Raw genomic sequence first — 26,845 nt, 5'->3', positions numbered from 1 at the left:
ACACTGACACTAGATAAGCCTGACAAGAGGAGGGGTTTCATGGTTCGGAGTAGAATAAAACAGCACTGAGTATCGTGATCACTGGACTTCAAGCAAGCACCGGTTCACTGCAGACCATGGGAGTCCAACAAAACTTGCTTCATTATCTCACCTTTGCTGGTAAGGTGTTCGCTTTAACAAAACAGCAGTGATTGTTGAAATGTCATGGGGTTATTAAAAAAAAGAAACTTTTCGTTTCATTTTTAGTTCAAGTATAACAAAACGGTTGGCATTAATAATGTATATCACATTCACATTTATTCAAATTTGTGGACCAACCTGAGGTCTGAAATTACAGGTGTATCACCATCGACAAAACGTTAGTGGCAGGTGGTCAAGTTTGTCTCTGGAGCGCACACTACATCGGTTTCTTCATTCTTGAAGTCTGAAGTCATGAACTCATGCTAAGGCTTCACTGCTTTAACAATAACTCTATCCTTGCAGAAAAGGTCAATGTCCTTAAAATCCTTCTTTTCCTGTACTCATGCTACTCCTACATCATCTAAAACTCCTTCCACCACAGGTTGAGAAATTCCTTGCCACTCTTGTCCATTCAACGGCCACTGGCCATGGTGGCATCATTGCTTTCATAATCAGAAGGTGTTAATCTGCTATCACTCCCCTTTCTATACCCCCCCCCCCAACCTCCAACTTCACCCTGTCATTTTCTGAATGGTGGCTGTCGGCAATCATTGAAAAAAATCACCATTGGTGATCCGTTATATCAGAATGGTGTCAAAAATGATTCTTTCAACTACAGACCAGTTAAATGAAGAACTGGTCTTGATTGTGAAGGCGAGTGTCGATTTGCACCGGAAGACAGTTACAACGATTGATGAAATCAACAGGACAGTTGATTGAGGTATGCTCATCAGTGTAGGAAGCAAGGAGAAGTCGACTTGACATTTCAGCCGTTAACCATTCATCAGAGCAAAGGAGAAGAGAAGCACGTTCCCTCTCTTTTGCTCTGCCGAAGGGTTAACAGTCAAAATGTGAGCTTCTCCTTTCTTCTAATGACAGCATACCTCGATCAACGTTGTGTTGATTTATTCCATTGGAGAAACTAGTTAGCCTTCCCTCCGTCATAATAATAATTATCAAGTAAATAATCTCTGTGGAACTAGACTTATCCCTTCTCAAACTGTCTGTTCTTCCTCTCTCTCTCTCTCTCTCTCTCTCTCTCTCTCTCTCTCTCTCTCTCTCTCTCTCTGTCTCTCTCTCTCTCTCTCTCTCTCTCTCTCTCTCTCTCTCTCTCTCTCTCTCTCTCTCTCTCTCTCTCTCTCTCTCTCTCTCTCTCTCTCTCTCTCTCTCTCTCTCTCTCTCTCTCTCTCTCTCTCTCTCTCTCTCTCTCTCTCTCTCTCTCTCTCTCTCTCTCTCTCTCTCTCTCTCTCTCTCTCTCTCTCTCTCTCTCTCTCTCTCTCTCTCTCTCTCTCTCTCTCTCTCTCTCTCTCTCTCTCTCTCTCTCTCTCTCTCTCTCTCTCTCTCTCTCTCTCTCTCTCTCTCTCTCTCTCTCTCTCTCTCTCTCTCTCTCTCTCTCTCTCTCTCTCTCTCTCTCTCTCTCTCTCTCTCTCTCTCTCTCTCTCTCTCTCTCTCTCTCTCTCTCTCTCTCTCTCTCTCTCTCTCTCTCTCTCTCTCTCTCTCTCTCTCTCTCTCTCTCTCTCTCTCTCTCTCTCTCTCTCTCTCTCTCTCTCTCTCTCTCTCTCTCTCTCTCTCTCTCTCTCTCTCTCTCTCTCTCTCTCTCTCTCTCTCTCTCTCTCTCTCTCTCTCTCTCTCTCTCTCTCTCTCTCTCTCTCTCTCTCTCTCTCTCTCTCTCTCTCTCTCTCTCTCTCTCTCTCTCTCTCTCTCTCTGTCTCTCTCTGCTTTGGCTTCTGCCCAGGTCATTCCACTTTTGATAGCCTCTTCTTCTATATCAATGGATGGATGCCCTGAATGTCAAACAAGAGGTCAAGGCCATTTCACAGACGTCTCCCATGCATTTGATTATATCTGTACTCCTGCAAGAATTTCCAAACTTTCAGCTAATGGTATGCAGGGCCCTCTCCCATTTCAAGGATGGAGTTTTACTACACCTGCTGAGATGTTGTGTTATCGCATGAGCAGAACACAGGCAGGACAAGGACATTAGGAAACAACAGTGTACTTTTGCTTGACTTATAAGGACATTACGTTTTCTTGAATATGCCATCAACTAATTCAAGTCGGCACTGGGGAACCACTGGGCCAACCATCCATTGAAATACAGCCCTCAACAATAAGGATTCACTGGAGTAACAAGGGGCAAATAAGCATCTCTTCACATTTCTACATATCCAGCAAGATTACCAGACAGGAGACAAACCAAGAAAGCGTATGGGATTTGAACCTGGGGTCACAGCATCAGGAGCCATGTGCTCAGATGGCAACATCACAAACAGGCCAAACCATTTAAAGTCATACAGGTTGTTTGTTTATTGGTTTTGCTCAGTGACACTTATTCAGATGTGACCCACTCGTAATTTCGTTAACTTGAGTACTGTGTGTATAGCTGTGGACCGTGATGAAGGAAAGGTTGTTGCGGTGTACGTGGCAGGCTTGTGCGCCTTGGTTGTCAATGGCAATGAAGGTGTTCGTTGGTGTGTCATCTCCACGGGAGAGGAGAGCAAATGTCAGGCATTTGCCAAAGCAATCGAATCACATGGCCTTCACCTCACCTGTGTAAAAACGACTAGCCATGCAGAGTGCATCACTGCAATTAACGTACGTGCTCCATACCATATTGTATAATAGAATTATCAGAAGTGTTGGAAATTAAATTATTATTATTTGCCTCTACTTTGTAATTAACAAAATTACTTGCGTTATCTAATATATAATTTGAAGTTTTTGTTGGTTTGTTTGTTTGTTTTTCTGCACATGCCAATTTCCTGAATGGTGAAAGATAGGAGTGTTGTGGAATTTTGTTGTTAACCGACTCGGTGTGAATCCTACTGCTCAATTTGTACGAAACAATTAATTCACTGTCCACAACGGAAAGTACATTTGATCAGAGAAACTTTTATTTTAACATGATACCAAGGAGTCCAAACCACTGAGATGGTATACATCCACAATGATTTGCACAAAGCTAAGATTACATTTACTGGCATTTATATGCTTTTGTGAGAGTGGTGGGGGAGGGGGGGGGCTGATAAGCATTAGACAAAAGAACTCCAACTGCAATACGTGTCCACTCGGTGAAAGAATCATGGCAAAAGTTGCAGCGTTATCAAGACATTCCTTTGCAGGCACTTTGTTCCATAGCAAGACATTCCTTTTATAAACATTTAGGTCAAAAGACTCTTGGGTAAACGGAAGCATCACTGACAGCCAATTCGACTTATAGCATAAAAATTAAATTTATAAAGCACCAGCAACCATTATAATTGAGAGTAAATTAATAAAATTATTTTCTTCCACAGGAGGAAACTCTGAAACAAAAAATGTCGGGACGGGCCCAAGGAAGGTGATAGGCAAGGTGGTGAGGCCCCTCGGCCGGGGGTGGGGAGGGGAGTGTGTCCCCCTCACCAACCCCCTTGGGCTATTACTGCCATGACCCAATAGGGAACTGTGACTGGGCTCGCGTCAGACCAATGAACAGAAGATTAAAGTCATTCAAAAAGAACCCGGGCAACGCCGGGTGCATTATCCTAGTATTACTATACTATTACCAATAATAATCCTTTAACTCTTTTTTTGTGATTATCCTTCTTCATCCCACGGATGTGCTATTCTTTTGTCAAAGGAGAATGGAAGGCCATGATTGTAAAACTTGTGAAAAACATATAGAAGCTGAGGAACACGAATAAAATATGATACCTGTCTTACTTATGCCATCGCATTCAGGAAAACAAAGCAGATGCTGTAACTTTAGATGGAGGAGATATTTTCAACGCAGGCAAGTCTCCACATAATCTACAGCCGATTGCTGGAGAGAACTACGGGCCTGGTGAGCGTTTATCCACTTAAAAACAAACATTTTTTTTCATCATCATTGTGATTAGATTGTTTTGTGTAAATCTAGCAGTTTAACTGTTTTCAAGTAAATTGAGGGGATAATGTGCTACTTTGGACCCTTGAAGAACGTGAAATTCAAAATCGGCACATCTGAGCACTTTGATGGCACAGAAGTCCCATATAATGAAGTTTGTTTGAATGCATGGCACCATTTCAGGATAATTCAGTTTTCACAAATGTCTGAACTTGATTTAACAACCAGTAAAAAAATATATATATTTTTTTTCTTCTTTAAGTAAAATTAGTGGGGGTAGCGGGGCACCGACATTGCCCGGTGCTGTTATAATCCTGTTGGCATTTTAAAGAAAACTTTTTTTCCCCTTTTTGTGGGGCCTAAAACACTACACCCACAAAGGAATAGGGTCAGGGATCATTTAATATTACCTTCTACATAGCTACAAAGGCTGAGACATAATAGAGCGTTGAAAACAAAATTCAACTTTTATTTTCAAAATTTGGTTTAAAACACTCCCCACCATTCACTGATGAACCTCTGAAAGTTTGACGAAGATCTGTTTGACCATCTCTGAGAAAAATGGCGATACAGGCACACAGACAGTCAAACAGACGAGCATCTCTCTTATCGTATAGATAATCAAATCCTTTTAGCCACCGCAGAGAGATTGAGGAAACTCCCTCATATGACCAGTTAATCGAGCTCTATTATAGCCAATTGTGAACCGCAAGTCAAACTGTACAAGATATAATGTCCAATTTCTTTATTCTGGGGAAGGGATGTGATGTGATGGTGTTATGTTGTACTTGCATTACTGGAATCCCCAGAGAATGATGATGATAACCTCCAGTCCACAAAACATATCCGTTTGTTGCTGTGAGATGACCATTTAGTTTTGCGTCTTGTAAACTGTAGATCTGACCATAATGGCATTGTCCAATAGTCCATCCAGCTCAAGGCAGATTGGAATTACAAAATACCACAAAGGTCCATATTACTCCATGATTCCTTAATTGTGCTGCCTGTAGAAAAAGACAATCATGAGAAATGAAATTATAGTTATAATGACGCCAGCAATGTTTAAAGGTTGCACCCACATGAGACATGGTGTCCTCAAAGTATGGTGATTATTCACAGAACTTTTGGCATTATTTCAAGGTTTATGAATAGTAAGTTTGACAAATATATATATATATATATATATATATATATATATATATATATATATATATATATATATATATATATATATATATATATATATATATATATATATATATATATATATATATATATATATATATATATATATATATATATATATAATACCTGGTGTTGGCGCAGTGGTAAGGGCAGTGGCTTGGGACCCAAGAGGTCCTGAGTTCAAGCCCCGTTGGGACACTGAATTAATATATGTATGTATATATATATATATATATATATATATATATATGTATTTATATAATGTGTATGTATATATATATATATATATATATATATATATATATATATATATATATAAATATATATAAACCAAGTCGAAAACACCAGGGGGTTGACTCAGCCTGCCATCCTTCCGAGGTCGGCGAAATGAGCACCAGTTGTACTAATGCCCCGGTTAGAATAGGTGTACCATATCCCTGTGTGTCGTAAGAGGCGACCAGGGTTGCGTCAGGAAGGGCATCCGGCGTAAAAACCTATGCCAAATCATTATGCGGACAACAAAACGAATTTCCATACCGGATCGGTCGAGGCCCGGGTTACCAACGACCGCCACCGGTACCGGTGGTCAGCAGGGTACCAGTGGAAATTGTGCTACTGCTGGGCGAAGGAGGAGAAGGAGACGGGGAAGGCGAGTCCGGAGGCAGTGGGAGAGGGGGAAGGGTAGAAGTGTGGAGGTGAGAGTTGGAACTCTGAATGTTGGGACGATGACTGGCAAAGGGCGAGAGTTGGCTGATATGATGGAGAGAAGAAAGGTGGACATACTGTGTGTACAAGAGACCAAGTGGATGGGGAGTAAGGCGAGGAGCATTGGAGGTGGTTTCAAACTGTTCTACCATGGTGTGGATGGGAGGAGAAATGGTGTCGGGATAATCCTGAAGGAAGATCATGTCAAGAGGGTATTGGAGGTGAGGAGGGTGTCTGACCGAGTGATGAGTGTGAAGTTGGAAATTGAAGGGGTGATGATGAATGTCATCAGTGCATATGCCCCACATATGGGGTGTGAGATGGAATATAAAGAAGATTTCTGGAGTGAGTTAGATGAAGTGGTGGAGAGTGTATCCAAGGATGAAAGAGTGGTGATTGGAGCAGATTTCAATGGTCATGTTGGGGAAGGTAATAAAGAGGATGAGGAGGTGATGGGGAGGTACGGTCTCAACAAGAGAAATGTGGAAGGGCAAATGGTGGTAGAGTTTGCAAAAAGAATGGAAATGGCAGTGGTAAATACGTATTTCAAGAAGAAGGAGGAACACAGGGTGACATACAAGAGTGGAGGAAAGTGCACACAGGTGGATTACATCTTAAGTAGGAGATGCAACCTGAAAGAGATTAGTGACTGTAAGGTTGTGGCACGGGAGAGTGTAGATCGACAGCATCGATTGGTGGTCTGTAGGATGACTTTCGAGGTGAGGTTGAGGAAGAGAGTGAGGGCTGAACCAAGGACCAGATGGTGGAAGCTGAAGGAGGAAGACTGTTGCGTGAAATTTAGGGAGGAGGTGAAACAGGCGCTGGATGGTGGTAAAGATGGGTGGGATGATTGGGCAACGACAGCAGAAGTTGTGAGGGAGATTGCTCGGAAGGTACTTGGTGTGACATCTGGACAGAGGAAGGAAGATAAGGAGACTTGGTGGTGGAATGAGGAAGTACAGGAAAGTATAAGGAAGAAGGGGTTGGCTAAAAAGAAGTGGGATAGTCAGAGAGATGAAGAAAGTCGGCAGGAGTACAAGGAGTGGCGTCGAAAAGCAAAAAGAGAGGTGGCAAAGGCCAAGGAAAAGGCATATGACGAGCTGTATGAGAAGCTGGATACAAAAGAAGGGGAAAAGGATTTATACCGATTGGCAAGACAGAGGGTTTATACCGCTGGGAAGATTGGCAAGATTTATACCGCTGGGAAGGATGTGCTGCAGGTTCGGGTGATAAAGGACGCAAATGGGAATGTGCTGACGAGCGAGGAGAGTGTGTTGAGAAGGTGGATGGAGTACTTTGAGGAGCTGATGAATGAAGAAAATGAGAGAGAGAGAAGGTTGGAAGAGGTGGAGATAGTGAATCTGGAAGTGGGGTGGATCAGTAAGGATGAAGTGAGGACTGCTATGAAGAAGATGAAAAGTGGAAAGGCGGTTGGCCCAGATGGTATACCAGTGGAGGCATGGAAGTGTTTAGGAGAGATGGCAGTGGGGTTGTTAACCAGATTGTTTAATAAAGTCTTGGAAAGTGAGAGGATGCCGGAGGAGTGGAGATTAAGTGTACTGATTCCGATTTTCAAGAATAAGGGTGATGTGCAGAGCTGTGGAAATTACAGAGGGATAAAGTTGTTAAGCCACACCATGAAGTTGTGGGAAAGAGTAGTGGAAGCTCGGTTGAGAGGAGAGGTGACGATCTGTGAGCAGCAATATGGGTTTATGCCAGGAAAGAGCACCACTGATGCGATGTTTGCTTTGAGAATGTTGATGGAGAAGTATAGGGAAGGCCAGAAAGAGTTACATTGTGTGTTTGTGGATTTAGAGAAAGCTTATGATAGGGTGCCAAGAGAGGAGTTGTGGCATTGTATGAGGAAGTCGGGAGTGGTGGAGAAGTATGTGAGGATCGTGCAGGATATGTATGAGGACAGTGTGACAGCGGTGAGGTGTGCGGTAGGAATGACGGACCGGTTTAAGGTTAAAGTGGGATTGCACCAAGGATCGACTCTGAGCCCTTTCCTGTTTGCAATGGTGATGGACAGGTTGACGGACGAGATCAGACTGGAGTCTCCATGGACCATGATGTTCGCGGATGACATCATGATCTGTAGGGAGAGTAGGGAGCAGGCTGAATCGAGCCTTGAGAGGTGGAGGTACGCACTGGAGAGAAGGGGAATGTTAGTCAGTAGGAGTAAGACGGAGTACATGTGTGTAAATGAGAGGGAGGGTGGTGGTATGGTGCAGTTGCAAGGAGTTGAGGTGGGGAAGGTGGATTGGTTTAAATACTTGGGATCAACTGTCCAAAGTAACGGAGAGTGTGGGAGAGAAGTGAAAAAGAGAGTGCAGGCAGGATGGAGTGGGTGGAGAAGAGTTGCAGGAGTGATTTGTGACAGAAGGGTAGCTGCAAGAGTGAAGGGGAAAGTATACAAGACGGTAGTGAGACCAGCTATGTTGTATGGTTTGGAGGCGGTGGCGCTAACAAAAAGACAGGAAGCAGAGCTGGAGGTGGCAGAGTTAAAGATGCTGCGATTCTCGTTGGGAGTGACGAGGATGGATAGGATAAGAAATGAGTGTATTAGAGGGACAGCGCAGGTAGGACGGTTTGGAGACAAAGTGAGAGAGGCGAGATTGAGATGGTTTGGACATGTGCACAGGAGGGAAACGGAGTATATCGGGAGAAGGATGTTGAAGATGGAGCCGCCAGGCAGGAGGAGAAGAGGAAGGCCAAAGAAGAGGTTCATGGATGCGGTGAGGGCGGACATGCGGGTGGTTGGAGTGTCAATGGAAGATGTGGAGGATAGAGCAAAATGGAGACAGTTGGTCCGCTGTGGCGACCCCTAGCGGGAGCAAGCCGAAAGAGGAAGAAGATATATATATATATATATACATACATATATATACATACATATATATACATATATATATATATATATATATATATTTATATATATATTTATATATATATATATTTATATATATATATATATATATATATATATATATATATATATATATATATATAAATATATATATATATATATATATATATATATATATATATATATAAATATATATATATATATATATATATATATATATATATATATATATATATATATATATATATATATATATATATATATATATATATATATATATATATATATATATATATATATATATATAAATATATATATATATATATATATATATATATATATATATATATATATATATATATATATATATATATATATATATATATATATATATATATATAAACAAGAATGAGGTCACAACCTGCGGCAAAATCTGGTAACAGACCAATTGGGAAACAAACATTTAAAGCACTTTTAAAAGATGAACAACGCGAATAGGAAGCATATTTAATGCGATATTAAAAGATTAACTTGACACCTCTTATCCATGTCAGCCTCCACCACGGTTATATCAGAACTAGCTGATACTTCACATGGTCACAGATTGTTTAACCCCAATATGGGGTCTTTCAAAAACTATGTAGTGCTATTTTTTTAGTAATTAATGTAACAACACTTTATTATGTAACGTAATGCTTGATTGTATAACTATAATAAACTTCATGTTTGATTATGTAATGTAATGTAACACTGATTTCCATGCGTTCTGACATACCGTGCATTCTAACAGGCTTGATTAAACCCTCCTATTATTCGACATATGATTAGATTTTTTGGGGTCTCTCATCGTGAATTAACACTCAACCGGAACAAAGCCGATAGAAATGTAACGCAAAAGATCCGGACAGTGGATTATCAACAGAGGCCCACAGACTTAATGTGTTGGGCCCACCAGAAAACAAAGATGGTGGCCATATCATTTTGTCTGGGTACCTTGGTGGGTTGAGTCCAATGACCAACGTGGGTGTGGTCCGGCAACTATCTGACCAATTGGTGCACATTTCAAAAATCGACCCCCAATATGAACCCCAACAACAACAGCAATGTGGAGTTCTTGCAGACCTGTGACATGTGGCAAATAACAATGTTTATTGATAGGCATCGATGGAAAATGGAGGAGTAAGGATAGTTAATAGTCCTTTGGCCCTTCCTCAGTCACGTTCGAATGTGATCTCTTTATCAGGAACCAAACCAATTGCATTAATTATTAATATTCTGTATGCAAATTAACATACAAAGAATCCACAGTCTCCACAGGATTACACTCGGTGTAAGTAGTCATCGCACGATCCTGTGCGAACTCAAACAAGGAAATGAGGGCATTTGGGCCATCATTGCTGTGGTGCACTCGCAGGTTTATGTTTGCTCCTGCTTTAAGCATCAATCTTCTTGATGAAGTTTACTAAAGTCTAAATAACCAGATTTTGATTGAGTGACCCAACTTGTTACATTATAAGACCAGTTTGGTGAATGAAATCCATCCAATTATATTTTGACCCAACTGCAGTTGTCCTCATGTAAAGCTCAATAACTGACTGGCAGGGAGCCTTTTATTAATATAGTTATTGGTTTATTGTTGGTAAAATCCAAAGGGGAGGCAGGTGTGGCAGGGTAATTCTCGGGTAAGAATCAGCTGTGAAAATGAAGTTGAATGAATGTAATACACACTTATGGTATGGAACTTCATTGCGCTCTAATATAAATAGCCACTCGCATAACCCGCGCTCTGCGCGACATGTTAGGGTGGGTGTGTTTGAGAAAGGAACTGATGCAGAGTATCAGTAGTAATTTTACTTTAATGCAGTAAGTGGAATACGATTTCACCGTTTCAAAACCATTTTATTTACTTTTTTTTGTACCATACATCTCATATGGTCTTTGAGATAATGTAAGCCAAATATCACATTGCTCGAGCGCAGAACAAAGTCGAAGATAGCGTGACACGTAAACCACAAACTCGGAAATAATATACAAGATGCTTCCCATCTCCACATTAGAGCAGTTTAAAACTGACTTTTGTATGTTTGGTCGAATTAATGGCGATCGTCGACCCATCACTCCTTCCTCTCCTCTCTCACTTTTGCAAGATGTGGGCACGTGTTACTTTGCGGTGGCAGTGGCTCGCTCTTCAAGCTCATTTGGTTTTGATGGACTCAAAGGTAAAAGGTCATGCCACACAGGAATGGGTAAGTCCACAGGCTGGAACCTGCCCATCGGTGCACTCCTGGAAAGTGGCACACTCACCTGGGAAGGACCTTCCGTTGAACCAATTCAACAAGGTATGTGAAACGAAAGCAATACCCCAGAAGTTTATTTTTGTAATTTTACCGTATTCATTTTTAACGGGAGAAACGTTCTGCATCAATACAACTTTAAAAAGACTTACATTCACAATTTTTACTGTTATTCGCTGGCAATAATCTTATTTTTATTCATATATTTATCTGTCCATTGATCCGTTTGAACCTCTATCAAACCGTCATGATGTCATGGCATACAAAATCGGTTTTCATGGAAGAGTGAATGGACAGAGGGGTGATAGTTTCAATAAAAAAGGAAGATAAAGAAGAAACAATAAGAGAAGAGAGAAGAGAAAAATAATCACAGTAATCTACAAGTAAGAAGAATGGGGTAATGATGGTGAATGGTGATGGAAGGGATCACGGGTATCGATGGGAAAGGGGGGGGGTGGGGTGACACGAGGTGGTGGTGTACTGCTTGCTAGAAGCCTTGGAGGGAAGAGTGGGATTGAACCTCCTCCAGAAAGCTGTTTACAAATGGAAGAAAAGAAGAACAGAGGAGTGGAGTTGTGTGGAAAGCCTGAGTTTTCAGTGTTTAACCAGGATGAGGTTACTGGAAGAACATGTGCATCCTGGAATAGCTGCGGAGAGTTGAAGTGTTGAGAGACAGCAGAGGGACTATCTGCTCCCCCCCTCCCCCTCCCCACAAAGAAAATAACAACAGAGGCCACTGACCAATCTACGATGTGACAATAACAAGCCTCGTCCTTTGGCCTCATTGTGGGATATGCCAATGATATTGGGTGTTTTGTAATCTACAAAATGCACGAAAGGTAGATAGATGTGATGCTGCAGCCTCAGCCCACGGGGGAGAGAAATCATCCATCAAGATATGGACAAAGGCCTGGAATGTTTTCAGTTGTTTTGATTTTCCAAGCAATGACTTGGAACGACAGAGAATGCCAGTCTGCGTCTGGCTTTGGAGACCAGCTTTGCTATAAGGTTGGTTCAGGAGAGGTCATGGCTGTTGGTGAGGCCTCAAATTTCAAGCATCGGTACTTTCTCTAGTTAATGGCCATGGAAATATGAGTAGATAGGTGGATTGCTTTGACGTTCCTTGTGCAGTGATCAGGTAAGACTGCAAGATTTGCTCGGATTGAAAGAAATGTTCTATTTATCTAACCGGCGTTTAATGAATTTTAGATTCATAGAGAGTGGCACAGCAGCTGCCCTCTGCCTGTCAATGGGATGGAGGACGATACAATCTCGTGTGATTTGCAAAAAGGAAGGAAGGGGTTTCACAGAGAATCACAGAGGTCCTTTAGGTAAATGTGGAACAATACTGGGCTAAAGACACTGCCTCGAGGCATTCAAGTCTCCAGTGGGTGTGGAGACTGTGTGTCCCATTGATAGCAACTCACAAAGAGTAGGCGAGTTATCTCCGGCATCCTGAACAAATTACAAACTGCCGTCCAAGTCAGCTCCAGTCAAAAGTCCTGGTTCGTGAAAGACTCGGGCCAATTTTACTTGCTTCATCGGTCACCGACCCCATATCTGGTCGGTGCGCGGTGTAAGAAGAGTAAGTAGACAAACGACATCAGGAAGAGCTTCACATTCAGTTAACGTGTTCCTTGTTTGTGATTTAATTCCTGTAAATGTTCTCTACCCCAGCCGTGAGCAGATTTTTCAAGGAAAGTTGTGTACCTGGCGCCAAGGACATCCCAGGGCTGAGTGTAGTGACCAAAAAAAAGCTGTGCCAACTTTGCAAGGGCCAAGGGGAGAATTTCTGCATTAAAAATACACACGAGCCTTATTACGGGTACCACGGAGCCTTCAGGTAAGATAATTATTGGAGAATATCCAGATTGTAGTAAGCACAGTAACTTGCAGTACCCGATATCTTGAAAATATTTGCAGCTCCAGTTAAAACGTACACCATATGCAAGGGCGAAGACATTCCTAGCAAGTTTTCATGTTTTGGTGTTGGTGTAAATACTCCCACCCCCCACCCCCACACCTTTTCCCCTCGCCTCACCCCCAATCATAAACCATGAAATTTTGTTTCTTATTGAGCAATTTTCCTTCATCTACAATAATTTACTTTTCCTTCTTTTTTATTTGCTTACGACAGCTGTCTGAAGGACAATGTTGGCGAAGTGGCTTTTGTGAAACACATTACCGTGAAAGAGGAAACTACAGGTAGAAGTTTTATTAACTTCATACAACTTTTTGTTATTATGTTACACCACAGAAGGCATGATGCTTTTACCTTATTGTAAAGTAATGTATTGCTTATTGTTCCTATGAGCTCCTGAGTGGCTGACAGAATGGCCTAGGGGAAGGTACACACACACTTCCCTCTAAATTGTCTAACCTGGGATTGAATTCGACCAAGCTATAAAGTGTCATCCCAGTGTTTCACAGGTAGGGTGATTCATCAATGTATGTGCCGTCCCTCAGATGGACGTTAACCTGGGCATCCCATCTTCTGGCATTATTTTATGGACATTAAAGATCCCATGGTGTCCTTCACAAAGATTAGGCAAGCTATCGCTGGCACACTGAATGAATTACAAATTCCTGCCATAATTCTTTGCGGCGGAGCGGCGACCTATCGAGGATTTTAACCTTCACTGTAAAAACTGCTTTAGCTGCTTGTGACTGCAGCTGTCGAGGAACCTGGGTCGGGTTTGAAAAACGAAAAGGGCTTACCTTGTAGCTTTCTTGGTTGCTTTATGCAGCTTTCTTCAGCTAGAAGATATACAGCATATCTAATATATAAAGCTCATGCAAACCACTGACTGACTGATATTAAAGATCTGTACCTTCTGGGTGACATAGAAAGCTGAAGTTGTGCGTGCCGATGGACATCAAAGCCAATAAACCGGGAAAAATCACAGAACCATTGGAAAACATCCGTAAATTAAAATATTAAAAAAATGAAAAAAAATGCAAGTGAGCGACTCGAGACAATGGGGATGCACAGTAATTTTGCGTGCCGACGGACATCAAAGTCATTACACCAGGAAAAAAACCACACAACTGTCAGAAAGCATCTGTAAATGAAAATATAAATAAATGAAAAAAAGAAAACAAATACAGGTAAATAAAAAATCAAATTCAGGTGAGCGACTTGAGACAATGGGGAAGCACGGTTCGTTATTAATGTGTAAGCATACCCCACTAATATATATATATATATATATATATATATATATATATATATATATATATATATATATATATATATATATATATATATATATATATACTAGCCAAACCCATGCTCCGCGCGAAGTTTCGGAAGTGAGGGTTCCTTCGGACGTCAAAAAATCCAGTGTTCACAATGTGATTTATCGAATTTCTTTAAATACAATGTTTCTTGTTACATTTTTTTGTGTCAAATTCACCTTCTGAGGAAGTCAGCATGTGCAGATCAGGGTTTTACATTTGCAGACGCTGTTTTCTCAGAGTGGCATTACGCCTCTCAGCGGTGACGGTCTGTCGACGACAGACGTAATGATGTCACCGAATGACCGATGATGTCATGACGTCATTACGCCTCTCAGCGGTCACGTCACACGTCGCCATGTAAACGAATGTAAAAATTAGAAAATCGCCAAAAATTCCCAAACCTGTCCGTCTGGCGCGATCTCACATAGCCCATGCTGTTCAGTAGACCACAGAACACCCGCATGCCGAAAGTGGCGACAATCCGTCCAGCAGTTTCGGAGGAGAAACCTCAAATTACGCGCAGACGTTAACAGAAATAATATATCGGATATATATATATATATATATATATATATATATATATATATATATATATATATATATATATATATATATATATATATATATATCTATATATATATATATATATATATATATATATATATATATATATATATATATATATATATATATATGTGTGTGTGTGTGTGTGTGTGTGTGTGTGTGTGTGTCATTCTTCACCATTGAGAGACAGGGCCAATAACGATATAGTACTGTATAGCATGATATTTCAAAAATGTATTTGACCCGATATGTTCTCATGGATCAGGAATTACGGGACAGAGGTATGCGCTCTACCGAGTGCCCTTCTAGTTTCTCTTTGCATCTCTCAACGTTCTGTTGATTCCATCCATTAATCACAAATTGGACAGTTCGATTAATGTCTCCTTTGTGTTGCTGTGTGTGTTGCCTTGCAGTCCCTTCATTGGCACAAAACCAAGAGTAACAATTAACCAAGTCCAAGATAGTTCATAAAGGAATTGCACAAATTGCCATCCCACCGAGGTGACAAAATCCAAATTACTGCATGTTTGTTCTTCTCTTTTCAGACGACGAGCGGAAAAATTACCAGTTACTCTGCCTTGATGGCAGCCGTGCCGCAGTTTCTGAATTTAAGAATTGTCACCTGGCCTATGTTGCCGCGCATGCAGTGGTGGCTCGAAAAGCCGATGCCAATAATCAGAAAACGAGGGCTGCCATCTTGGCTCTGCTCGACAAAGCTGAGGTATGTGAAGCATGCGTGATGAAAATCACCACCGATTGTGGAACAACTACCATATTTATGTATAAACTTTGAAAAAGACTGTTTATCTTTTGCATACATCAACGTTCATGACCTCATGTTCAACATACATCAAGTCATTGAATCATTTGAATGGACGAGTCGCCAATCGGTGGAAAATTAGTGAGAACCATTGGCCGTTCCAGCCATTTTTGTCTTGCACCTCATACAGTGTGGATAAACTGCAGTTATACATTTCCTCAAATGTTCTTATCGTTCCTCAAAACCATAAACTTTCCAGGGTATTTAACCTTAACAAAAGTTTCATCCTTTGGACAGAAACTGTTTGGTGTTCAAGGAAGCCACAAGGATATTTTTGAGCTTTTCAGTTCTTCAAAATTTTCTGGTTCAAACCTGATGTTTAAAGATTCGACGGTGAGCCTCTTCCATTTACCAGAGGGCCTCGACTACCGAGGATACCTGGGCAACAAATACGTGACTGCTGTGGAGAGTCTCGTCCAAAAGAAAGGTAAAAGTTTTATTTCCACTCTTTTTGAAAAAAAACGGGGAGATATTGTAACCAGTTCCATCTGTCTATCTGTCCATCACACTATCTACTCCTAAATGGTTGTGCAGAAAGTTACCAGACTTGGTAGTTATGATCAACACATGACACCAAGGTGCAAGAGCAATGCCATTTTTGGTGTCACGCCCTGGGGCGCGGTCAAGAGGTCAAACACCGAGAAATGCATTTACAGACCCTTTTGAAAACATTTTCAAATGAAACTTTGTATGTACAATCAACATTGAGGGACATATTAAATATGTATCAATTTTTTGGGATTTGCTTCCATTTCATACCCCAGGGGGTGAGGCCTTGGGGGTCACAAGAGTCAAAATGGAAAACAAAAATTAACTCAGAATTTAATATTGGTAATTCATGGTGGAACTTTTTGTCATCTTTCAACTGCTTTGGTGGGAAGTGTATGGACTTGCGATTGCGTGCCATCGACTTCGCTCTCGTCTGTTTTGAAAAGGGTGCGGGAAGTAATGGTGGCTTGAAGGTCCTTTTATACAGGCAAACGCACTGCAGGAATTTCTAAAAATTCCATAAACCACAACATGTAGTTTTGTATAATTTATTTGTGGTCCATGCAAATTTGAGAAGGCATGATAAGCTCAGAGGGTGCTTCAAATTTGTCTGGGATAGATGTTTAAAACTAAGTTTGGATTTAACCTTGACAGGCAGTCATCACCATACTGTGCCCTGAATCATCTGTAAATTTGAAGGGTCTTGATATTTATGTTGAGCACAGAATTCAAAATTATTGGTCATTCCACCCTTTTTGTTCCCTCGCCTGCCACCATCTTGATATTTAGCACGTTTATTAAGGCAGGAAATGCGTGGTTATGGGTATTTATTTCCTCAAAATAATCTACATACCTGTCACAAAGGATGGTGTGGAGGTAGCGCAGTCACATTTGAGTCTTGTCTGCGGTCGAGTCTCAACCCAACTATAGACTCGAATCGGTGCTTTTGAGGAAGGAAGTTGAATCACAAGCATACCATACCTCAGACAGACATTAGACCGGGTGTCCTGTCTGCTCGCATTTGTTGGTGGAGAGTAAAGATTGTTACAAAAGGAAAGGCCTTTCGAGAGGACGAGGCGAGTTATGTCAAAATCAGCTCACGAGTCAAACATTAGGCCTCCCAGCCCCTTAATGAAAAAACTTAGACCAAATTTCCTCCATGGCCAACCTCACAAGGTGATGATTAATTGGAGCCATTCAGGTAGTAGTAGTCGTCGTTGTAGAAGAAGAAGATACATTTTTCTCTCTTTTATAAAAGTTCAGGTCGAATCTGAACCACTCATGAAAATAATCCAGGGTTTATTTGTGATTTTCTTTTATTCTTAAATGTACCAGAACCAAATGTGATGCTTCCTCCCCCCCCCCCCCCACAATGTTGCTGACACCTTGCTCTCCTGTATGATCGATCCAGTCACACTGAGCAATCATCTAACCCCCTTTCCTCTGGCATAGAGGGCATTGGTTTTTTTATTCACAAGATCGAGGCTCGTGGAGGGTATTAACTCACAGTAAAGCAGTGGGATAATCCCGAGACACAAAGCAATGGAATAAATGATCAGGAAAAGAGTGAAGAGGGGAGGGAAGGAGACAATGCAGACAGCACGTAAGAAGATTGGATTAGGATGGGTTAACGGGGGTAATGAAGATTGTGGATGGCAGGTGATGGTGGTGCACCACCTGCTGGAAGATCTGGAGGGAAGAGTGGGATAGCATGGTCTTTGGACGGTGGTTCCACATGTGAGAGAAACAAGGAACAAAGTTCGATGAGATGTGCATTCAGCCTGGATTTTGGAAGTTTAACTGGAAGGGGGTTACTGGAAAAACATGTATTCTGCAGGAGCTGGGAAGGGTCAGAGGACTGAGAGAGCAATATTGGAAAATAGACAGTCGAAAATGGAGAGACTAACCGAGCACCAAAGGAAGAGAGAGCAACAGTTCTAGTGCATCGGCCTCGGTGCGGAAATTCCAATAATGTGGAGAACTTTGGATTTTCAGAATCCACGAGAGATGCATGTTGTTCAAAAATGTCCCTCATAAAATGTCCAGAGCTGAATGTGCAACTGATGCAATAAAATAGGTGTGCAGATTTCATCCAAAATGGAAAAGGCCATCAGCCTTTGACAAACAAACAACAAGAAGCATTTTTAAGGCCATTTTCCCTGCTAAAGTGGGGGTTAGCCTTGCGGGCCCTATGACAATGTTCTCCACTTTACCATATTTTCTGCATCTCCCCTTGTTAATCCCCTTGCCCACATTTCTTGTTCCACCACCTTTAGCCAAGTTTTTCTCGGCCTTCCCCGTCCTCTACTTCCGACTACACTAATTTCCAACAATCCTCTCACCCAGTCACTTTTATCCTTCCTCAACACATGACCCAACCATCTCAAACTGTTTCTCTTCACAACATCCATCACAGACTCTATTCCCATCATCTTCCACAAGTCATTTGTCTTCCTCTCTCTCAACAATATTTGTTGAGAGCACATCCACCGAACCATTCACATTTCAACCATTTCCAGCCTTTGTTGCTGCTCAATGTTCAGTACCCATGTCTCACTCCCATAAATCATTGTACTCCTCACACATGTAGTATACACGTTCTCTTCAGCTTCAAGGACACTCCCCTCTTCGTCACCACGCCACTCAGTTCCCGATCATTCTTCCATGCACATCTCACTTGAGCAACCATCGAAGAGTCTGATCCACTATGTATACCTTCTGGGCACCCTTGCAACATAAACTTGTACATTTGTCCCTGCCCACCCTTCACCATTCTCGTACCACTTCCCTTCCATCGTGTCTCCTGCACACAACATATGCCCACTCTTCTTCAGACCAATGTTTCAACCACTTCTCCTGATCCCCCTGTCATTGTCTCTACATTCCATATCCCAAACCTCAGAAACCGATCTCCACGTGGGGCATTAGACGATTGGTCATCATAAATGGAAAGATTTCCTCCCTTGCTTCGATCGGGTTCCTCACCTTGAGTTTTAACGAGAGGGGGTGAGGACCCCCACAGGGTACTTCGGGCTGTACCCTGCCCATCAGTTGTACTCATCATGGTTTCCTTTTGATGCGATGTTTTTATGGCCGGATGCCCTTCCTGACGCCAACCCTTTTAGTCGCCTCTTTCGACACGCAGGGATATGGTGTACCTATTCTAACCGGGGCACATACCGGTATCAGCCTTTGACAGTCTTGCAATAAAACTTTTTCTAAAAAACATCGACTTGCATTTCTCAAGTTTGGCTTTGTTAGTCATTGGATTTGGGCATTTTTTTTAGAATGAGAAAGGTCGATAGACTATAAATAAGGAAACATCTCTATAAATGGAAACTTTTGGTAATAGAGGCATCACAGAGAAAACGAGGCCAATAAAAATTCTCCACTTGGAATCTAATGCTTTCATGTAGAACTGGGGCTGGCATGATGGCCGGGAGGTAAGCACACACACACACACACACACACACACACACACACACACACACACACACACACACACACACACACACACACACACACACACACACACACACACCTATGAGCCATCTTGCCTGGGGTCCTGCCATCAGATGGACATTAAACCGAGAGTCCCATCTGTCGGCATAAGTTGGTGGATGTTAAAGATCCCATGATGGCCGACGCGAAGAGTAGTTGAGCTATTGCCAGCACCATGAACAAATGACAAATTCCTGCCATAACTCACAGAGGGCACTGCATCAGTGGCACAGCCATGCCTTCAGCCAATGATGGTGCCCTGTAGCCTTGTGCTGCATACGGAAGATGAAACAAGGAACTGAGATGAACAGAAAAGCAGGTTCAAGAGAGCATCCATCTGAGATATGAATATTTTGTATGACAGTTTCATATCTATTCTTCCCCCAAATATTTGTGGCTGTTGATGGCTGACTCGGTACCGTCTCGGCTTCGTAGTTCATGGGCCTGTGAAAGTTTCATTTGCACATGAAAGCAATTAAAACATCACAGTGGCATGTAGTATGGACTGCTCAAGCTCCTCTTCAGAGCATATTTCGTGGATTTTGTTTTTCTTAAAGGAAAACAAGCTCCTCTCGTGTTGTTCCTCCAATCTTACACATATCGTGTGCATGCTTTGGGACATTATTTATGAAAAGGCCATTGTGTGCCGGTACCCAAGGCAGATTCCTCGTTTGGGGTTAGCTGTACAATTCGTATTACTCTGTATGAGTGTTGAGGTTTTGATATGGCTCAAGCCATGATGGGCCAGTTGGCCCCCTTATGTGCATGGGTATTTCTCTATTGGGGTAATGACGAAATGTTTTTCTCTCTGCAGAGACCAAGGCCCTTCGTTGGTGCTGCATCGGCGACAGTGAAAAACAAAAATGCGATGCTTGGGACCCCAGCAAGAAGAAATTGCAGTGTGTTAGTTCTTCCACAGTGGAAAATTGCATCTGGAAAATCAAGGTTATTGGAAGCATCATCGCATCAGATGTTGTCTCTGCTATCCCCATCACTGTACAACTGTTTCAAGTGGCTTCAATGATGTCCTCTTCTGGGATGTTCAGCCTGTAGTTATCCCACGCGCATGACAGATTAATTTATATTGAATATTTTATTTTGAACACTAATTGGAACATGAAACGAAAATTTGAACACAGTCGTTTAGCAGTACTTTGGCTCTGAATTTGACCTGATTGCACATGTGCAGAGAGTTGTGAGATCATGGTTTTTACTCTGTCTGTCTGGCAGTGAAACAAAATTGAAAATCATTCCAAATGTTAAAGATGCCACAGTATTTCATCGAACAAAGTGGACCATTGTGTGCTGATACCTTCAGAGAAATTCGAAGTTCTTGACCTAACCGATGGAGGTACTGCCTTGGCAGAATAGCCACTACTCAAAAATGATGCAACTAACAAATCGACAAGCAAACCAAATTTGTAATGAAATCCCCTTTGAATATGCATTTGCTGGCTCGATGTAAATCAGTTTGTTGTCGCTTTCTCTGATGAGAGTGACAACCTTTCCCCCCCCCCCAAAAAAAAAAAAAACCCGTTGCTCGCAAAGACCACCCACCCACATCAATGATGTGAGCTTATTAACGACCTGATGCTCATAGAAACCCTTTTGTGTCTTGTTATGATATTTGCATTTTATTTTGATGTTAAAAATCAATCATAACTTTCTGCTTTCTCTGCTAATGTCGTTGAAATAAAGCGGCACTCCTCAAAATGAGACGTTTCTAATTACTGAATTAATTGCACCATTTTATACCTAACCTAATGTCACAATCACTCTGCACACCTTCAGGTTGGCGAGGCTGATGTGATGAGCTTGGATGGGGGTCACATTTACACAGCCGGCAAGTGTGGCCTCGTCCCTGTCATGTCAGAGTACTACAGCACAGGTTAATATACATATATATATATATATATATATATTATACAAAGTTATTATTTAACGAAATATTGTACTCTGTTTCAACGATAATTGTGACACTCATCAAATCGTACGTGCGTGCGTGTGTATGTGTGCTCATGCAAATCAAACAGTGCATGAGATATTGTTGTCATTTTGTTCATGTACATGAAAGCAATTGCCTATGATGTCCGTCAACATCTTCTGTTTCCTTCCAGATGACACTTGTGCCCATCCAGATAAACCAAAAACTTCAGGTAAGATATTCTGATTTATTTGTCAAAGCTAAAATTGTTTGGAGACCAATTGTGGTGGCTTTGTGGACTTGGTTAGTGTGGTTGGAACCCATAAAGACTATGGAGATGTGTAATATGGAGTTAGGATAATCCAGAGGTGGAAATATACCATAGTGGTTGAGCAAGAAGTTACGGAATACCGCCGAAGATGAGCAGTAGGTATTCATTTGGTATGAAAACACAGAACTGGAGTTGGACTCAGATCAGTATAAATGGAAGTAAAAACAGGTTTGTTAACAAAATAACTCAGTAATGCAAAAGAGAATATGATAAGGATATGGCCAAAGATATTAAATATAATAACAAGGCTTTTTTTTTTTTAGTATACAAGGGGTAAATAACGGGTTAAGGTGAGTGGAAGCCCAAATTTTGGGATAGCACAAGGAGATCGGTTCATGATGAAAGCGAGATTGCAGGCTTATTAAATAGTTATCATGTTTCAACATTTACACAATAACAAACAGTGGTATTACTAACAGTGGAGGAAGTTAAGAAGCAGCTAAGAAACCTATGATGATAAGGTTACAGGGCCAGATAATCTACATCCAAGGGTGTTGATTGAGAGGTGGTGAAGCAGATAAGCAAGATGTTGGCAGATATCTTTAACAGCTCAATGGAGTCAGGACAGGCACTGGAGGATTGGAGAGTAACAGATGTAACACCATTATTTGATAAAGGAGCCAGACAGGAATTGGGGATCTATAGACCTGTTTGTTTGACTTCCGGTGTGGGGAAGATGTGAGGGATGTTAATTAGGGATCATGTGGGGGGGGAGGGGAAATGTTAACATGTTAATTCGGGATCACATGATCAGATGTTAAGATACTGGAGGGGAAAGACAAAATAAATGCAGAAGAGTTTTTTTCAGAATAGACAGTTAGGGAGGAGTCTTTCACTCAGAGAGTAGTTAATGCATGGAATGGGCTCCTTGGATCGGTACTGGCAACAAAAATAGTAATTACATACTGTAGGTTCTTAGAAGTATTGGGGATAAAGGGGTACATGGCTATTGGTGGGACTGGTAGGTATCGTAGGTATGAATGGATATAGTATACAAGTCTTGTGATTGTTGGGTATTCGAGCTGGTATTCTCAAAAATGGAATGTGAGGTTGGTGTTTGTTCAACCCTCTTCATCGCCCGCCTCCTCAAAAATAATTTTAAAAATCAAAAATAAGATATCCCATTTGACGACCCTGTGGCTAAACACATTATCTTACCCACTCATTCCCCACAGTGGAATTAAGTCAATAAACTGAAATATTGAATAAATGTGCTCATGTTAACATACAGATATGATGGGCCAAATGGGCTCCTCTTACATCCAAGTTCCTTTTTGTCAGACATCAAGAGTCTGATGAATTTATGACAAGATGATCAACACCAAGTTATTTACAAACAAAATGTACAGTAATTGTTTCCTGCAGGGAAATACTATGCAGTCGCGGTTGTTCGCAAGACCAACCACAACATCACTCTGCGAGAGCTAGCTGGCAAGAGTACCTGTCATACTGGGGTCAACCGCACGGCAGGCTGGAATGTGCCCATCGGACGGCTGGTGCAAATGGGAAAGATTTCGAAATGTGACATCGTCCGTGGTATGGAAATAGTATGGCACCCCAATGAGTTGCAGCATCAGATGATATACGTTGGTGTTACGAGCTAAAAGTTTGATAAAACGATAACACAGAGCTCGGAAATCAGTTTTCTCTCACTTGGGTGACCAAAGTGGCCAATTATCTCAAAAACAGACAATTACCCAAAACCACCGCGAATAGCTTTTATGTGTTTTTTTTTTTTTTGCCCTGAATTTAATATTGACATGAATAACTGCACATCCTGATTGAGATGACGTATTCAAAATAATGTATTTCTGAACAAGAAAATTGCCTGTCTGATGTTCCGAGGAACAGTAAAATTTGATTTCCATCCCTTGATGCCTACTCTCTTGAATTCGACAGCTGCTTCAAATTACTTTGGACCTGGCTGTGCTCCTGGAGCTCCTCTCGATTCAAACCTGTGCAAGAAATGTGTGGGATCAGGTGTCAATATCGTCGGTGACTCAGACACTGATAAATGTAAACGTAGCAGCAGCGAACGATACTCGGGTTACTCTGGAGCATTCAGGTAAACTCTTGAAACATTCTTCTTACAATGTTATTCATATGGAATTACTTTGTGTTTTCCTTCCACGTTCAACAGAATGTTTAGGAGAAGAAATGTGTGTTTTATGGAGACGTTTCAGTTGGCATAAGGGACAAAATTGCATAATACGGTCTCGCTTTGTATTTTAAACTCGAAAGGGAACATGAACAGCATATTACGGAGCTACTGTACATCGTGTTTTGGGCATATCTAGAGTCTCAATAATACCTTGGGTTAAGTTGGTGCACCCTTTCCCAGGTGTATGGCAGAGGGTGCAGGTGACGTCGCTTTTGTGAAGCACTTGACTGTACCAGAGAATACCGATGGTAAGAATGATCAACATCCCATTCTGTCTGATATTATTCCAAACCAGGAACACGTTGCAAATCTGATATAGAAGGAACTCTGATAGCAGGAAATACTTTATATCTGATGAAATGATAATCAAAGCAGCATTGGACTCATTAGATGAGACTAATGCTTGCTCTTTCTCTTGCTTCTCCAGGTGCAAATCCGGCACCATGGGCCAATAATCTGAAGTCCAGTGACTTTGAGCTATTGTGCATTGATGGAACTCGAGCTCCAATCACCGATTATTTAAAATGCAACCTTGCATTATCTCCAGCACATGCTGTGTTTTCACGACTTGAAATGAAGGAGAGGGTTCATGATTTCCTCCTGAAATCTCAGGTTTGTAACAATTGTACTTCTGATTGAGATGACGTATCAGGGCAGCATACCACGCTACTCAACACGGAGGTTATAGAACTTGCTGAGAGGACCACTGTAAAGCCTGGTTTGCAATGGGGGAAATGTTAAAACCTGCATGTTAATGCCTGCTTGATTTACTTACCGCGTTGCCATGTCCATTGTATTTCAACCATGCGAGAACTCGAGTCATTACTTGGTGCTCCACGTGCATTGACCTGAAGCCGCTCCGTTGAGCCCTCACTGTGCTGCACTTAGTCCTCAGGACCCATTCGCGCAGCCATACACGCCACTGCTCACCAACCTGGAAAGCACTTGCTCAGTTCCCAGTGCTCGACGCAACTAGACCCGATTTTCCTTGCATGCCATTTTCCTTTCTTGTGTGGTTCTTCACCACAACATAGCTCCCAAAGTGTCTGACGCACAATTGCCGCAAACAGTCCTTTACACACATAAAAACCCGTTAAGAAACAATGTCTCTCAAAACCGAAACCGCTAGGTTTTCATCTTGGGTTCGTTCAATTCTTCCTGTCAATCTCCTATTGAGGTTCATTGCCATAGTTGTCGTCCCTCTTCCTTTTAGAACCCTCCCCCTCCACTACTATCGACAAAGCATTTACCCTCACAACATTAAACAATCGACTCGAGAACAGTGACTGAAGGCATGATATTTGAGACACCTTTTTAGGTCTTGCCCCAAAGGCGAAGATGATCTACTAATCTCTCAAACCTTCCTCTTCCCTCTGCAGAAAAAATATGGCCACGGAGGCTCTCAAGAAAACATCTTCAGCATGTTTTGCTCTGCCGATTATGTGGAAAAAGACCTGCTGTTCAAGGACTCCACACAATGTCTCGTAAGCATTGAGACCAACAACTACAAAGACTTCCTCGGAGATTACTTCAAGTCTATGGAGGGGCTGAATGCCTGTGCCCCATCCGGTGAGTCTGGTAATCGATATTTTGATGGTTTAAATGACTACAGCACTGAGGACATTTGGCATGAAACTCAGGTCACCAGATTTTTGTCCTGACACAAAACTCAGATTGCTAAGTGACCTTTGATGACACGGATTGAGTCAAACTCACTCATTTAATGCACCCGGGCTTACAGGATGGCCGAGAGGTATGCAAATGCCCCTCTAAGCTGTCCAGCCTGGGTTTGAATCCCGACACAGCTATCAACTGTCATCGCAGTGTTTCACAGGGTGGGAAGAGTGTGATTGAACACCCTCAGGAGGGCAGTTCCAAAATGGTGGAAAAGAGGAATGAAGAGAGGACTTAATGATAAGATGTAAGCCTGGTGTTGGCTTAGTGGGTAGGGTGGCTGGTTTGGCATCTTAGGGTCCTGAGTTTGAGCCCTGTTTGCTGCTGAATTAAAATCAGTTGGGGTTGACTCAGCCTGTCCTTCCGACGTCAGTGAAATGAGTACCAGTGTATTGGTATAGGAGTACAGCATCAGCGGCATAGTTGTGCCCCAACAAGGTGATAGCTACCCGGCAGCCAAGCCGCCATATGCAAGAAGAAGAAGAATGATCAGATTTGTGAAGGTAGTTTGAATCAAAGCAAATTTTACAAATCAGCCAGGTGGTGTCCAGTAACGATTAGAATACAGTATTCCTCTTCAACCATGCAATCATTTTCCTGAAGAGGTCATATATCGTATTCCCAATGTATTGTGATTAGCCATGACCTCTTTTGTATGCCATGATCCAGAAGGTAGTGATTGTAAATGTTTACTTGTCACCTCCAATCACCGTGCAGGACTGATCGAGACCTGCGAGTTCGACGTGTGCCACATCCCCAAGAAAGTATAAAAACTCACACTCACTCCACAATGAAAGTGAATTGCTGGATATGTTGAGAAATTCTCCTCCTCCCCCTCTCCTCTTTTTCTATTCACTCATTCCTTTGCTTGTTTTGTCCATATGTGGCTCCATCGTCGGTATGTTACCTCTTCCACCTGCCATCACCCGTCCCCGAGTCTCGATGTTGCATTACCAATTTTTTTTTATTTCAGCCCATGGAGGATTTTTGGATGTTTTGTTCAACTCTAAATGCCATAATAAAAGTTTGTTTGAATCAATAAA

The 26,845-nt window shown here is 41.8% G+C and overlaps 1 protein-coding gene across 1 annotated transcript; it reads left to right on the top strand.

Moving 5' to 3' along the window:
• On the top strand, positions 1-26,845 carry LOC147012970 (serotransferrin-A-like). Its single transcript, XM_085854373.1, has 17 exons — positions 1-159; positions 2,609-2,775; positions 3,901-4,003; positions 10,952-11,143; positions 12,776-12,941; positions 13,236-13,303; positions 15,448-15,623; positions 15,960-16,149; positions 20,527-20,657; positions 21,504-21,600; positions 21,830-21,868; positions 23,333-23,503; positions 23,867-24,032; positions 24,309-24,376; positions 24,556-24,740; positions 25,508-25,697; positions 26,520-26,845. Exons 1-17 carry the CDS (start codon positions 117-119, stop codon positions 26,570-26,572), a joined length of 2,205 nt encoding a protein of 734 aa, XP_085710499.1. The 5' UTR covers positions 1-116; the 3' UTR covers positions 26,573-26,845.

The sequence above is a fragment of the Eptatretus burgeri genome, chromosome 14 (assembly GCF_056783735.1).
Source record: "Eptatretus burgeri isolate ZD-2024b chromosome 14, Ebu_testis_v1, whole genome shotgun sequence".
Taxonomy (NCBI): Eukaryota; Metazoa; Chordata; class Myxini; order Myxiniformes; family Myxinidae; genus Eptatretus; species Eptatretus burgeri.
This window is presented reverse-complemented; position numbering and strand designations above follow the sequence as displayed.

Bases quoted from the DNA above. Each gene is read 5' to 3' on its own strand.
- LOC147012970 (XM_085854373.1), top strand. From the start codon at position 117: ATGGGAGTCCAACAAAACTTGCTTCATTATCTCACCTTTGCTG. The intron at 20,658-21,503 runs GTTATTGGAAGC...GCACACCTTCAG, and splicing joins ATTGCATCTGGAAAATCAAG to GTTGGCGAGGCTGATGTGAT. The intron at 25,698-26,519 runs GTGAGTCTGGTA...ATCACCGTGCAG, and splicing joins GAATGCCTGTGCCCCATCCG to GACTGATCGAGACCTGCGAG.